The sequence below is a fragment of the Leopardus geoffroyi genome, chromosome C2 (genome assembly GCF_018350155.1).
Source record: "Leopardus geoffroyi isolate Oge1 chromosome C2, O.geoffroyi_Oge1_pat1.0, whole genome shotgun sequence".
Taxonomy (NCBI): Eukaryota; Metazoa; Chordata; class Mammalia; order Carnivora; family Felidae; genus Leopardus; species Leopardus geoffroyi.
In genome coordinates, this window is record NC_059333.1 from 75271313 (window position 1) to 75284087 (window position 12775).

The 12775-nt window shown below is 40.0% G+C and overlaps 1 protein-coding gene across 1 annotated transcript in view; it reads left to right on the forward strand.

The window, feature by feature from the left end:
• Positions 1 to 12775, forward strand: part of ATP13A5 (ATPase 13A5) — a 128741-nt gene that overhangs the window by 53931 nt on the left and 62035 nt on the right. Inside the window, 2 exon segments of the mRNA XM_045502579.1 lie at positions 4655 to 4727; positions 5536 to 5664. Of these exon segments, the coding sequence (XP_045358535.1) occupies positions 4655 to 4727; positions 5536 to 5664 (202 nt within the window).

The following is a 12775-nucleotide window of genomic DNA, read 5'->3' on the forward strand; positions in this document are numbered from 1 at the left end:
TTCGTTTATTTCTAGAAGATAGGGGGCTTCCTTTACAATTTTTGCCACCACAAATATGCTGAATTACACACAACTACAATATAGATGTGTCCTTACATATGAGTGTTTGCATTTGTTTTTAATAATCAAAAGCCAGGTTGCTGAATCAAAGATATGTATATTTTGGATGTTAATAGATCCTGCGATATTTATTATTTTCTTAAATAAAATAACGGCAACATATGAGAGTATCCATTTCTCCAGATCCTCACCAGTGTTATATATTGATGTTAAAATTTTTTTCATTCTAATGTATTTTTAAAAAATTGTGTCCCAATGATGTTTTCATTTATATTCCACTAATTATTAGTGAGATTAGATACATTTTCCTCCAATAGATATATACATTTTTGTTTTCTATTTATTGTCTCTTTATATCCATCATCCATGTGGAAAAGTTTTATTTCTTAGTCTATCATTTTTCCTCTGACTTGACTTTTGTCAGATATTTTAAAATGTGTGCAGTCAAATATGTTTCTCTTTTTCTGGGTTTCTGCGTTTTTTGTTTTGCTTCTCAAGTTCTCTTCTAAAAGTAGGCATGCTCTGTTCTATTTGTAATTTTCTCAATATTTATTTTAAAATCTTTAATGAATCTTAAGTATTCAGGTTCTACATCTTAAAATCCCTACATGTCTTTGTTTAAAATAGTAACTGACCTGGGAACTTCACTTGATGGCAGAACTGCAAAAGCTTTAACAAGGAGACATTAATTCCATTAGCAGTTAATATTTGGGTTTTTTTTTAAGTTTTATTGATTTATTTTGAGAGAGAGACAGTGCGAGGGGGGAGGGACAGAGAGAGAGAAATACAGAGAATCCCAAGCAGAGTCTAAGCTGTCAGCACAGAGCTTGATGGGGCACTTGAACCCACAAAACCATGACATCATAACCTGAGCCGAAACCAAGAGTCGGACTGTTAACTGACTGAGCCACCCAGGTGCCCTTGCAGTTAATATTTGTTAACAAAAGCTTATCAGACCCAAGCTCTAAGGGATCTTGTAACATTATACAAAATGGGCCAGTTTCTTGAAACTATTTTTGCAGTTTAAATCACAAATGCTCACCAATCAATATTTCTTTAGCACAATTTGTAACGGGCTCCCCCATCTGTGACAGATGTGCTTGTGTGGGGCATGGCAGCCTCTAAAATGATACGCATGTGGTTGTGGTGTCCTCCCACCACCTGAGACGGAAGGATGGGGACAATCAGAGAGGTGAAGTGACTTGCTCGGTAATCGTGGCTATAGATCCCAGCCCCGGGTTTCCTGATTCTACATCAAGTAAACTTCACACTGTCCTACAGAGCAAAATCTCAAAGAGACCTATGAGTTTCCTTGCAGCAGTAAACGATAATTTTATTACGAAAATATTTGGGAAAGGGGCTGCTAGAAATGGAAGGAGCATCTACCGTCATTTACAAATCATGCTAAAGAAATAACAGCTTTTGAAAATTGCAAGAGGGGAGGTGTTTGCAGGAGTGGAACAAACTTTCTGCATCTACTGTGGCTCCAAATCATGCAGCAAAGAGAGAGGCACCTTGCCTATGCCAAGAAACACCCTCGGCAGCCCCTTTAAACAAGTTTGGTGCAGTTATGAGTGTAAATTGAGCTGGCACTCAACTGTATTTACACTGAGCCGTGTTGCATACTCTATTGCTGGCTCCACAGGCGGCCGCTAGAAATAGCACTGAGAGTATCTGACCCATGGGTGCCTTGCCTTTAGCCATGACTGAGCTGGGCTCAAAAGACACCTGAGTTAGTGCCCTCATTACTCATCTCTGGAGGAAATCCAGCCACAGCAAACACAAAGACACACAGCAACAGATGCCGGAATAATAACAATATGCAGATTAGTCTTGGAAACTGATACTGGTCCCACTAAACCGGGACTGGAGAAACCAGAGGGGGCTTAATGAAAATCAGGCAGCGAGCTTCCAAATCACGGCAAGCATGATAGCATCTGCTTTCTCCTAGCTGGTTGGTTGTCATAGAAACCTGTGTTTGTAGAGTTTCTGGGTACATTAGCTCAGAGAGGAGGCTTATATTATCCTTCTCCAGTGTTGTTGGGAGACGTGGAATAATTCAGTTCTATTAAGTAAATGTTTGCTGAGGGCCTACTATGTGACAGACTCCAGGGGTACATAGATGACTGTTTGGCTCTTTGAACCACCTGCCTCACACAGGAGACCTGACAAGAAAACGGCTGTAATGGAATTGGTCATATACTAATACAGGCGGAAACACAGGGAGCAGAACAATGAATTCTTTCTGAGATGTTAGAGACTTATGGAGTGGAGGTGACGTTTGAGCCAGACTTTATGTGAAGGATTAGGAGTTTGCTGGTAGAAAACCTGGGTGAGCATTCCAGGTAATAGCTTGAACGAAGGCATGGAAGCATGGCAGGTTTCGCAGAATGCTAAGCCTGATGAATAAATCCAGCTTGATGCCATAATGATTTTTGAGAGTTAGAGCATTTTGAACTTATACTTCACCACTTCCAAATGTGTTGATTATCATCCTCTTAAGCTAGGGTGAAATTCTCATGGCAGTGACTAGAAAAGTTTGCTAAGCAAGAAAGTAACTTAAAGAAATTTATAACAAAGGAAGGTTATTTATCTTAAAGGAAAAAAGCTATTTTCAAGCACTTTAGGGGAACATATTCATCAACAGAAAAGGCTTTAGAGTCAGGTAAACCCAGGTTTTACTGTCAATCTTAATACTTAGTAAGTAAATGATTGAAGACAACTTACTTTAACATTTCCAAGACCCTGGTTTGTTTTTGTTTTTTTGTTTTTTGTTTCTTTTTGGTCGTTTTATTTTGTTATATGTACATTGGAGACAATAACATCATCATAGGATTATTTTGAGGAGAAAAAAAAATCAAGCAATACATTTCAAGTGCTTACAACAGTGCCTGGCACGTAGTAGTTGCTTACTGTTTTAAACTGTCTAATAATAATAATACTGTGAGCCATTTATAAACCCCAGGTTATTTCTTCTATGAAGTCTTAGGGGCTTTGGCTAAATCTCTGATATGCAAAACATATCCGTATCAGACATGTTGAGTTTTGAAGGAGCTTGAAAATGATTCAATTCAGTGTCATTTGTTTACAGAAAGAACAAGTAACATAAAGTGAAATTTCTCATATACAGGTACATGGCTGGTTAGTGGGTAAACTTGACCCACGACTCAGGAGTCCTGAATGAATCCAGTGTTCTTGTCCCAGAACCACGGCTGACTTTCTCGCTATTACCCATCAGTAAAATGGATGCCCCAATAGGCAAGCCTCAGAAAGTCAAGTTAGGGCAATGACTATGTACCTAACAAACAGCAGTACTATTTCTTCCACTCAGTTGGTCCAAATGATTGAGGTGTTGCCTTTCCTAAAAAAAATGGAGTAAATAAGAAATTGTTCTGTATAAATAGAAACACCAAATTTATTAATTTCTCTCAAGAGGAAAATTGTGTAATTGTGTGTAATGTTTATCTAGTGACATTGGCTACCTTAAAAATCATCAAGAGAGCAGATAAAAATAATTTACCCTATCATCTAAAAGGGAAAGTTTTATACTTGAATTAGGTTAAGCTATGTTTAAAGTATGTTGACAGTATTCAGATCTCTTCTACTTAGACGTATCCAAGTAAGTGACGTCCACACAGAAGGAGGCAGTGCCTTCCAGGGATGCCTCTGCCAATGGCGTTGCCTACAGTGTATGCAACTGTGTGGACAATTTGCCCTCACTCCTCTGCCTTCCTGTCTCCTGAGTTATCCCAGTAGATGCTGCCTTCGCTTCTCCAGGCTGCTTCCATTTCCTCCACTTAGCACAGGGTGGTATCTCAGTGAATTCCACCCTAAGCAAATCTTCCCAGGGGATGCATTAGACAAAACAATGCTGTTTTTCCAACAGCAACTTTCTTATTAATCATTAACCCTTGCTGAGCTCTTACCATCGTAATGAGTAATATCCAAAGGGATAACTAAGAGAAGCATTACTTAAATTTTGAAAACCCTCTAGAAGAGATGCTGTTAATATCTCCACTTTCAGATGAGGAAAAGGGAGTTAACTAAGCTGAATAATGCCTAAGGGGAAGCACTAGGGTTCTGGAACATCATGGTTTCAGTCTCCAGACTGACCCAATAGGAAAATCCACCAGTTTGTAAAGGAGGGGATAAAATTCCACATAAAATCAAAACATAACTCGAATATTCCCAGGCTTTTACAATGGAAAGATCAAATTCATTTTTGTTGTTTTATAGACAGGGAAATGGGTACCGAGAGGGAACCTAATCTGTTCATGGTCTTGTTCTTCCCTTGTGTCATCGTGCGCCCTTAAGAAGTACAACCTCGGGGACTTAGCGTTGGTCCTTGGGGACAGTGGTTGTGCATTATGTTTCCTGGAATTGAAATAACACTAAACTAATTACCATATTTGTTGCTATAAGTCGGGGGTTGGCTGCGGTAGGGATTGGGGCAGGGAAGCAGAAACGCTAAAGTAGAGCTTGAGCCTTTGCCCAAGGAGGTTTTGCTGTGTGACAGGCTTGGTATTTACAGTATTGAGATCATGTGGTTTTCCGGTTATGGACTGATACTTAAACGTTGACTTTGAATTGGTAGCAATCAGTGAAGCTGCACAACCTTGTGGAGGATCACAACAAAGTCCAGGTTACAGTCATGGTAAAGGACAAAGGTACGTGATATGTTCCTGCCATCTTCAGCATCCTGATATTTCAGAGTGGAATCAGTCCCATTTGTTATTGATTATTAGTTGAGGGGAAAACCTTTTCTGATGAAACCCAGGACGGAGGCTAAAGTAAGGTAAATAAGACTTTCAAGATGACAAACTTAAGGAGGAAAGGTCAGGCAAACGCTGACCTGCTTTTCCAGGACCCAGACGGTGAGCACCTCACTGAATTTTGTACCCTGAGTACCTTGCATGCCTCCTCCTGATTGAACCCTTTTGACCCAGTGTCTGAGTTGCTTTCAACTCTCTCTGCTTCCCATATTTCACTCACTGGAATGTTACTGGGTAAGCTTTCTTGAGGCGTTTTGATTTCCCCAACTAATGATCCCAAACAGACCTTGAATTCTAACACTTCAATCTGTTATCCAGAATCCAGGCCCGAAGAATGCTTGTAAATGGCTGACTGGACTCAGTATTTGCTCTGACTTACCCTGGGTTGGGGTGGCCATGGCTCTCTGTAAGGAGCAGGGAGCTGCAGCCCAGAGTAGCAGAAACTGGCTGGGTGGTTCATCCCAAGTGCCCTCCTCCCAGTTCTCATCCCAGTGCTCATCCCAACAAGTGCCCTCCTCAATGCCCATCACCCACTTTCCCCTCCCCTGCAACCCCCATCAACCCTCAGTTTGTTCTCAGTATTTAAGAGTCTCTTGTGGTTTGCCTCCCTCCCTTTCTGTAACTTTTTTATTTTTTTCCCCTTCCCCCATTCTTAAGTAAAAACAGGAAAAGGTCAGCCAGTCACGGGAACTTTGTTGTGTAGGTTTGCAGAAGCTGGAATCCCATCTCTTGGTTCCTGGGGATACTCTTATTCTTCCAGGAAAAACTTCATTGCCATGTGATGCTATCCTGATTGATGGAAGCTGTGTGGTGACTGAAGGCATGCTCACAGGTAGGCTGTTGCCATGGAGCTGCTTCTTTCCTGTCCAACATCTCGGCCAAGAGCAAAGCAGATCAACATATCCTTACCTGCCTGATATTAAGATATTGAAAGATAGGTGAGGTAGACATGGCTAGGCTATTCATGCAGGTGAAGACTCCATAAATGCAAACGGGATAAAATGTATCCCGTTTATATAATGTATACCCGTAATATAAGAATCAAATGATAATAAATACAAAATTAGAAGAAAAGTCTAATATATGTGATTGGCTAATTTCCTGATGCGTGGGGTGAATAAGATCCTTTGGTTCAGAGGACGGTGAGAGAGTTAGACTACTTGATGCACGATGTCTTCATAAACATGAGCATGGTTTACACACCTATCCAAACAGAACACAACCGGAAACCACCAACTCTTATAATTGGCAGGATGCAGAGATTTTATACAGCCCTGCTCTCTGTAGATGGAAAACGAAGCCCCAGTTTTTGCTGGAAGAGTATTGAGTTGAACCTTCAGGAAAGTCGGTGTAACATTCTGTTCTTCAGAATTGTGTTTCCAGTTGATCCGACCAAGCAGAAAGCCAGTTTTCTTGTAACAACGGTTTGAACTGTCGTCTTTGCTCTCATTTGCGCTTTGTAAAGTTCACTTGAATTTGTGTAATTAGTAAGGCACTATTTATAAAATATTCTTTAGGCAAAAACCAAAACACATGGGACATCATGATGAGAGAAGAAACTATACAATAACACAAAAATAGAAAGTATGTGTCTTTCGTGCTTACAAATTGTTGTATTTTTCTGTTCCCAAGTTGCTAAAGACAGGAAAACACACACACACACACCTTTCTAATATCACCTAAATGTAAAGAGAATCATCGATTCCTAAATTGTTCAACACAAGCAGATTTCACATTAAAAATGGGTCTGCTTAATTTAAAATTGAGACAAGGAAATGTAGTAAACATAACTATGCTCGGTATAATTACAAAATGCCCCTTTAGTGTGTTGAAATCTAACTGCCTTATAATGATAGTGATGAGGATTTGCATACTGATGATATTTTTCATCCGGAATGTTGCCATAGCACCCAACGTGCAAACCTCAAGCCCAAGAAAAACTGGCCTCCTAAACCAAAGACAGCAACTGTCTCACATTTCCCAGCAGCCTGCCAGTGAAGAATGGCTTCTCTCATTGGTGACAGAGCATGGCTGTGAGAAAAAAGGGAAGGAGAGATCGCAGTGTTTACTCCGCTGGGTCTACTGACTGGGGTGCTTGGTTCTTGCCTTACTTCTGAGGAAAACTCAGAGAAAGAAATGGTAGAGATGGCAAACAAAGCTGCCTTTCAATGTGCAAAACTGACCTAAAATGATCTTAAGTAGTGAGTGGCTTTTCTTAGGTCTACTTCTAGAAAAAGAAGGTCACCAGCATTAATATCTGTGTAAACTATGTACTGGTAAAAATCCGTTTTAGAGACAGACACATAAAACAGAAATATATTTCTTTCTCATTGTTTTCTTTGGAAAGATCTAAGACCATCATACTCTAAATACTTTATTACATAGTCTACATAGATCTGCCCACTCACGCATACATTTGTAAAAAGGATCCTGATTGAACAATAAGATTATGCTTAGATTCCTGAAACTGCATATGTCTTCCTCGAGCATTTGTCCAAGAATGTGACTCAGGTTTTTTGTTTGTTTTTTCGGGTTTTTTTTTTTTTTTTTTGTCCCATGTGCAAACCAGTCTTTCGTATATATAGAAGTCTTTATTTAGAAGAGAAATAGCAAATACTCCAAACATCTTTAGAGCAATGAATGTTTTATAAATAATTTTTGTATCTCACTTCATCATAGGATAAACAAATTAGGAATTATTATAATGCCCAATTTACAAATGAGGAAATGCAGGTGAGAAGGGACCAGACTGCCCAGCTAGCAGTCTGATACCTCCAGTATCAGGGCTGGAGGTGGTATTTTTTGCTCTGAGACGTGAGGGGCCACCAGAGTGAGGAGGAAGCAGATTCTAAGAGGGATAGAGCTGACATTCCTTGTGCCTCCTCATCTTTTTCTCTCCACTGGGTAGTCTTGCCTATAACACACATCCATTGTAGGGTCTTCTTCATCCTCCTCTCCTTAGCCTCGTCCTACTGCCTTAAGCTCAACTATGCAAGAAACGTAATCGTGTAACTACACTTAATTTTTAATTTTTGCTCCAAATCTTGCCATCCTTGAAAGTAAGCAGTGTTGCAAAGTATCTGGTCCAAGTCAGACAGTTCCCACCAGTTGGCAGGTCTCCTGACTCAAGTCTGGCTACCTGAAGTTGTGCAAGGCACTGGGGAGGTGGGTCTGGTCTAGGGCAGCCCTCCTTTCTGTTGCTTCCACTCTGCTCTGGGCTTGAGAAATGTCCCAAGCTTATCTCCCTGTAAAAGGAGGCCTACTGATGCCTCTTGCTCTGTTTTCACAAACTTCTAGGGTCTTACCTTACTTTTGTGCTGGCCCCTTCTCTCAAGTACACACAACATCTAAGCTTCCTTTGGATTTTCTTCCAACTCCCAATCTAGGGATTTTTATGTAGCTAGAAAAGTAGTGGAGGGAAGAAGGCAGGTGAATGGGAAAGCTTTGTTCTTATTCTCATGTAGTCTCTAAAATTCATGGTCAAACTTACGAATGATGTGTAAAACCCAGAAGCCAGCTATCAACTTCTCTATCCTTTTTGCCTCTGGAGGCAATGGGCTCCTTCAAGATCTAGCTCCTCACAAAGTGGTCAAGAGGCAAAAGGGAATACTGTGGGGGAAATTATGTTAATGCCTGGAAACTTTCTTTTGGCACAAAAGCTAAATTTTTCTTATTTCTTATATGTATTAGGCACTGTGCTAATATTTTACATATATTATTTCTTTCAACCTATGACTCTATAAGGTGGGAGAATCTGAAGGCCAGAAAGGATAAGTAATTGGCCTAAAGTCACACAGCTTAAAAGTGGTAGAGTTGCTATTTGGATTCATTTGTTTATTCATTCATTCATTCCACAAATGTATATTAGCTCCTATTCCAGAATGCTCTACTATGTGCTAGGGATACAACAGTGAACAAGGCAGATAATATTCTGTCCTCATAGAGGTGATGTTCTAGTGGGGACAAAGAAAACATGAAAGTAGGTAAATGACATGAATTTCCAATGCTTATAAATTCTATGAAGAAGCTAAAACACTCAAACCCAGGCCTTTTGACCTGGGAGCCTATGCTTGAAACTACTGCTCCCTCATTCTCTTAGAGGTGACTATGGCGGAGAGTGGCAGGATTCATTCACTCTGCCACAAAATCCCCTCCTTCTCCCTCTACTCATAGAATCAGCGATGTATTTGAAACGTGTGTGTGCGGTGGGGGGAAGTATGCAGAGATCCCAGTTGGGTACACGGAAATTTTCCGAAGTGGTGATTTCCCATTTACATCCTGTCCGACAAGCTTATAATGAGTTAATAAGTCTTTTCCCTCTTCCTTTTTCCTTTTCTCCAGTCTCTCACTTCTCCTTTTCTTTCAGTTATTCATTTGCCCATCCACTTATTCAGTAAAGGTTCAGAAATGCCTCCTCTGCGCCAGGCACTGTGTTGTGTGTTGGAGTCACCAAGACAAATGAGAGATGGCCGCTGCCCTTACACAGCTCACAGTCTAATGGCCTCAGAAGTAGAAACAAAGAAGGGCATGGCATTTCAAACACTGCTTCCATGCAGAGGCATTGGCTCACTGGGGACAAGGGAGAGAATCCCGCTTCACAGCACCAGGACTTCCGGGTCCTAGAAGGCAGGTGAAGTGGATGATGAATGTTTTTCCTTGTGAAACACTCTCCGGGCTACTTAGAACTCCATAGATTTGTAGGCAAATTGCCCTTTCTTGAGATTCCAAGAAAGGCCAAGCATGAGGCTCCTTATTAATATGTGAGTAGTGTAAAAGAGACTTGAAAGTCATTTCTGTGTAAAATCATATCTGATTTGAATGTTATCTTTGGAACATTATCTCCAAATGGCTTCCATCCCTGGTTGATTGAATGTCTGCCTGCCACGAATGTCATTGGTTGTGTGTGCAGAAACTATCCACTAATATTAGTCTATGAATATATAATGGATTAATATTCAGTGATTCATAGGCAGAAAAACATTAGAAATTATCTCTAAGTATCTGCTTTCACAAAGGTAGATTTCAAAACAATTTGGTATGATGATTTGTCAAAATGTCCTATCCCTTTTCCAAAGCCACTTAGAACACAAGTGGTAAATCCAAACAAAGGATAAATATCAAACAAAGGCTAAATATCATAATTTTTAAAGACAATGAGTTAGGGACAATGCCTGGCTAAAGGAATTTCCTGAGATTATTCAAGATCACTAATAAAAATTGTATGGCTTCTTGCACCTTAGGATATAAAAAATGCACCATGTAGAAAACTAGTTTTGAAAAACCAATCATAGGAAAACCTGGGCAATTGTTTTTATTCAGTTCATCCAGGCATTCAGCAAAAATAAGTCTTTTCAACCTATCGCATACCAGCAAGGAAAATGAGGAATATAAAAAGTTATATATGTCAAAGTCCTTGCCACCAGTTATTACCTAGGAGAGATAGAACCTAGATTTTGTAACTATAATCAATAGAATACTATTTCCAAATTAGAAATATGACATGTTATTTTGCTAATTGAACATTTAGCAAAAGACTGATGGAATGTTAAATTCATTCTAATGCTTTTTAAATCTGGGAGTGAGGAAGTTATTAGCACTTTTATTTTTATCTCTGAAATGTATCCTTTTGAACTCTGAGCTAATTTTCTTTGTATCTTAAATACCTTGTCTTCCCACCATCAGGGGAAGTAGAGGAATGGTACCATCAAAGAATACATATATATATATATATGTATAACAGGATATGCAAGTGGCTTAGATTAGCTGGAGTGTGTAGGAAAAAGAGCCAGTGATGCTCAGATTGTGGTGGCTTTGAAAATCTACCAAAAGAGTTTGCACTTGAGACCCCTCCAAAACTTACTCTATGTATCTCTTCATCCGGCTATTTACCTATATTCTTTACCAGATCTTTTAACAAACTGGTAAATGTAAGTATTTCCCTGAGTTCTATAAGCTGCTCTAGCAAATTAATTGAACCCAAGAAGGGGATTATGGGAACCTTGGATTTATTAGAAGCACAGTTGACAATGTGGATTTGCAATTAGCATCTAAGGTGGCATGGGAGCAGTCCTGTGGGACTGAGTCCTTAACCTGTGGGATCTGATGCTATATCTAGGTAGACACTGTCAGAATTGAATTGAATTGAGTTGAATTGAATTGAATTGTAGGACACCCAGCTAGTGTCACGGAATTGCTCGTTGTGGGAAAACCCCCACCCATACGGCATCAAGAGTGTGTGAGTGCAGTAGTAGCCTCATAGCAAAGGAGACACATAGGAGGAAGGACTGGAGGTCTTTTCCAACTCAAGAGGTCAAGGCATATTGTGGGTGAGATACTTTTTCATAAAAAAGAAATATTAGTTCTACCGTAGACTCAAATTATTATTATTGAAATGGTTTTCATGTCAAGGAGCTAAACAATTATAGGTAATCCATTGGTAAGGCAGCCACCACTAGATAGTGATTGCTAGTGAAGCCCTTGGGACCCAAACGCAAGAGTCCAAGAGTTACTTGGTGAGACATACTCATGGAGAAAAGCAGTAGGAATTGGGGAATCAGACCATGAGAGGGCAGAGCACGGGAAGAGGAGGAATCAAAGGTGATTCCGAGACTGTAAACCTGTCCCTCAGCAAAAAGATGATACCACAAAGAAAAAGTCAGGAGGATGTTTAGTGGTAAAAATATTAGTACGGAGGTGCCTGGATGGCTCAGTCAGTTAAGCATCCGACTATTGATTGTGGCTCAGGTCATGATCTCCCGGTTTGTGAGTTCAAGGCCCGCATTGGGCTTTCAGCGCAGAGCCTGTTTGGGATTCTCTCTCTCCTTCTCTCTCTGACCCTCCCCCACTCTGTCTCTCAAAAATAAGTAAAATAGGGGCGCCTGGGTGGCGCAGTCGGTTAAGCGTCCGACTTCAGCCAGGTCACGATCTCGCAGTCCGTGAGTTCGAGCCCCGCGTCAGGCTCTGGGCTGATGGCTCAGAGCCTGGAGCCTGTTTCCGATTCTGTGTCTCCCTCTCTCTCTGCCCCTCCCCCGTTCATGCTCTGTCTCTCTCTGTCCCAAAAATAAATAAACGTTGAAAAAAAAAAATTAAAAAAAAATAAAAAAAAAAATAAGTAAAATAAAAATTGGACAAAATATTAGTATGGATTTTAGGTATGTAGACTTAGGGATGCTAGTGGGATATCCAGGTTGGGATGAACAGCCCACCATTTGGAAACATAGAACAAAAGCACAGGAGAGAGGAAATGAAGATTAGACATTATCGATCTAGCTATTTAATTAATTGTTAATTAACACTTTAATTGTTAATTAATTAATTATGTATTAATGAGAATGGAGCTGAGATCATCCAGAAAGAAAAAAGAGAGGCCCTGTCTTGTTATATTGGTTTTTATCTTTCACTGCAAGGTCCACAAAGATCATGAAGAACATTTAAGAGGTTTTATGAAGGCATAATTTCTCATTCATCTCTGTACTTCTAGGACTGCTTACCTCTACCCTTACACTCAATGTCCCAAACATCCTCAACCATTTTTAGTGCCCAGGGCACAGCATGATCTTTCTCTCACTTCTTCCAAGAACAATTTCCTTTCCTCCTTGATCTAGTTGGCCTCATTTCCTTTTGAGTTGTCATTTATTAGTTGTTCTGGAAATGTTTCCTGGTCCTCTGTTTGGGTTAGATCTTCAGATCACCCAGTAATACTACCAAAATCCTTACTTTATTGTACTTTAATCATTTATTTACTGCTATTTACTGGCTTGACTCCCTGGGCTTTCTGAGGGCAGGATTTCTGTCTTGTTCATTATTTTAAGCACCTAGAACAGTGCCTGGCACAAAATAAGCACTTAAAAATATTTGTCAAGTGAATGGATGAATGGGTTGATAAACAAGTAAAATGAAAGGCAAATAACAATAGCTATATACTTGCTTTATAGCTCCTTAAT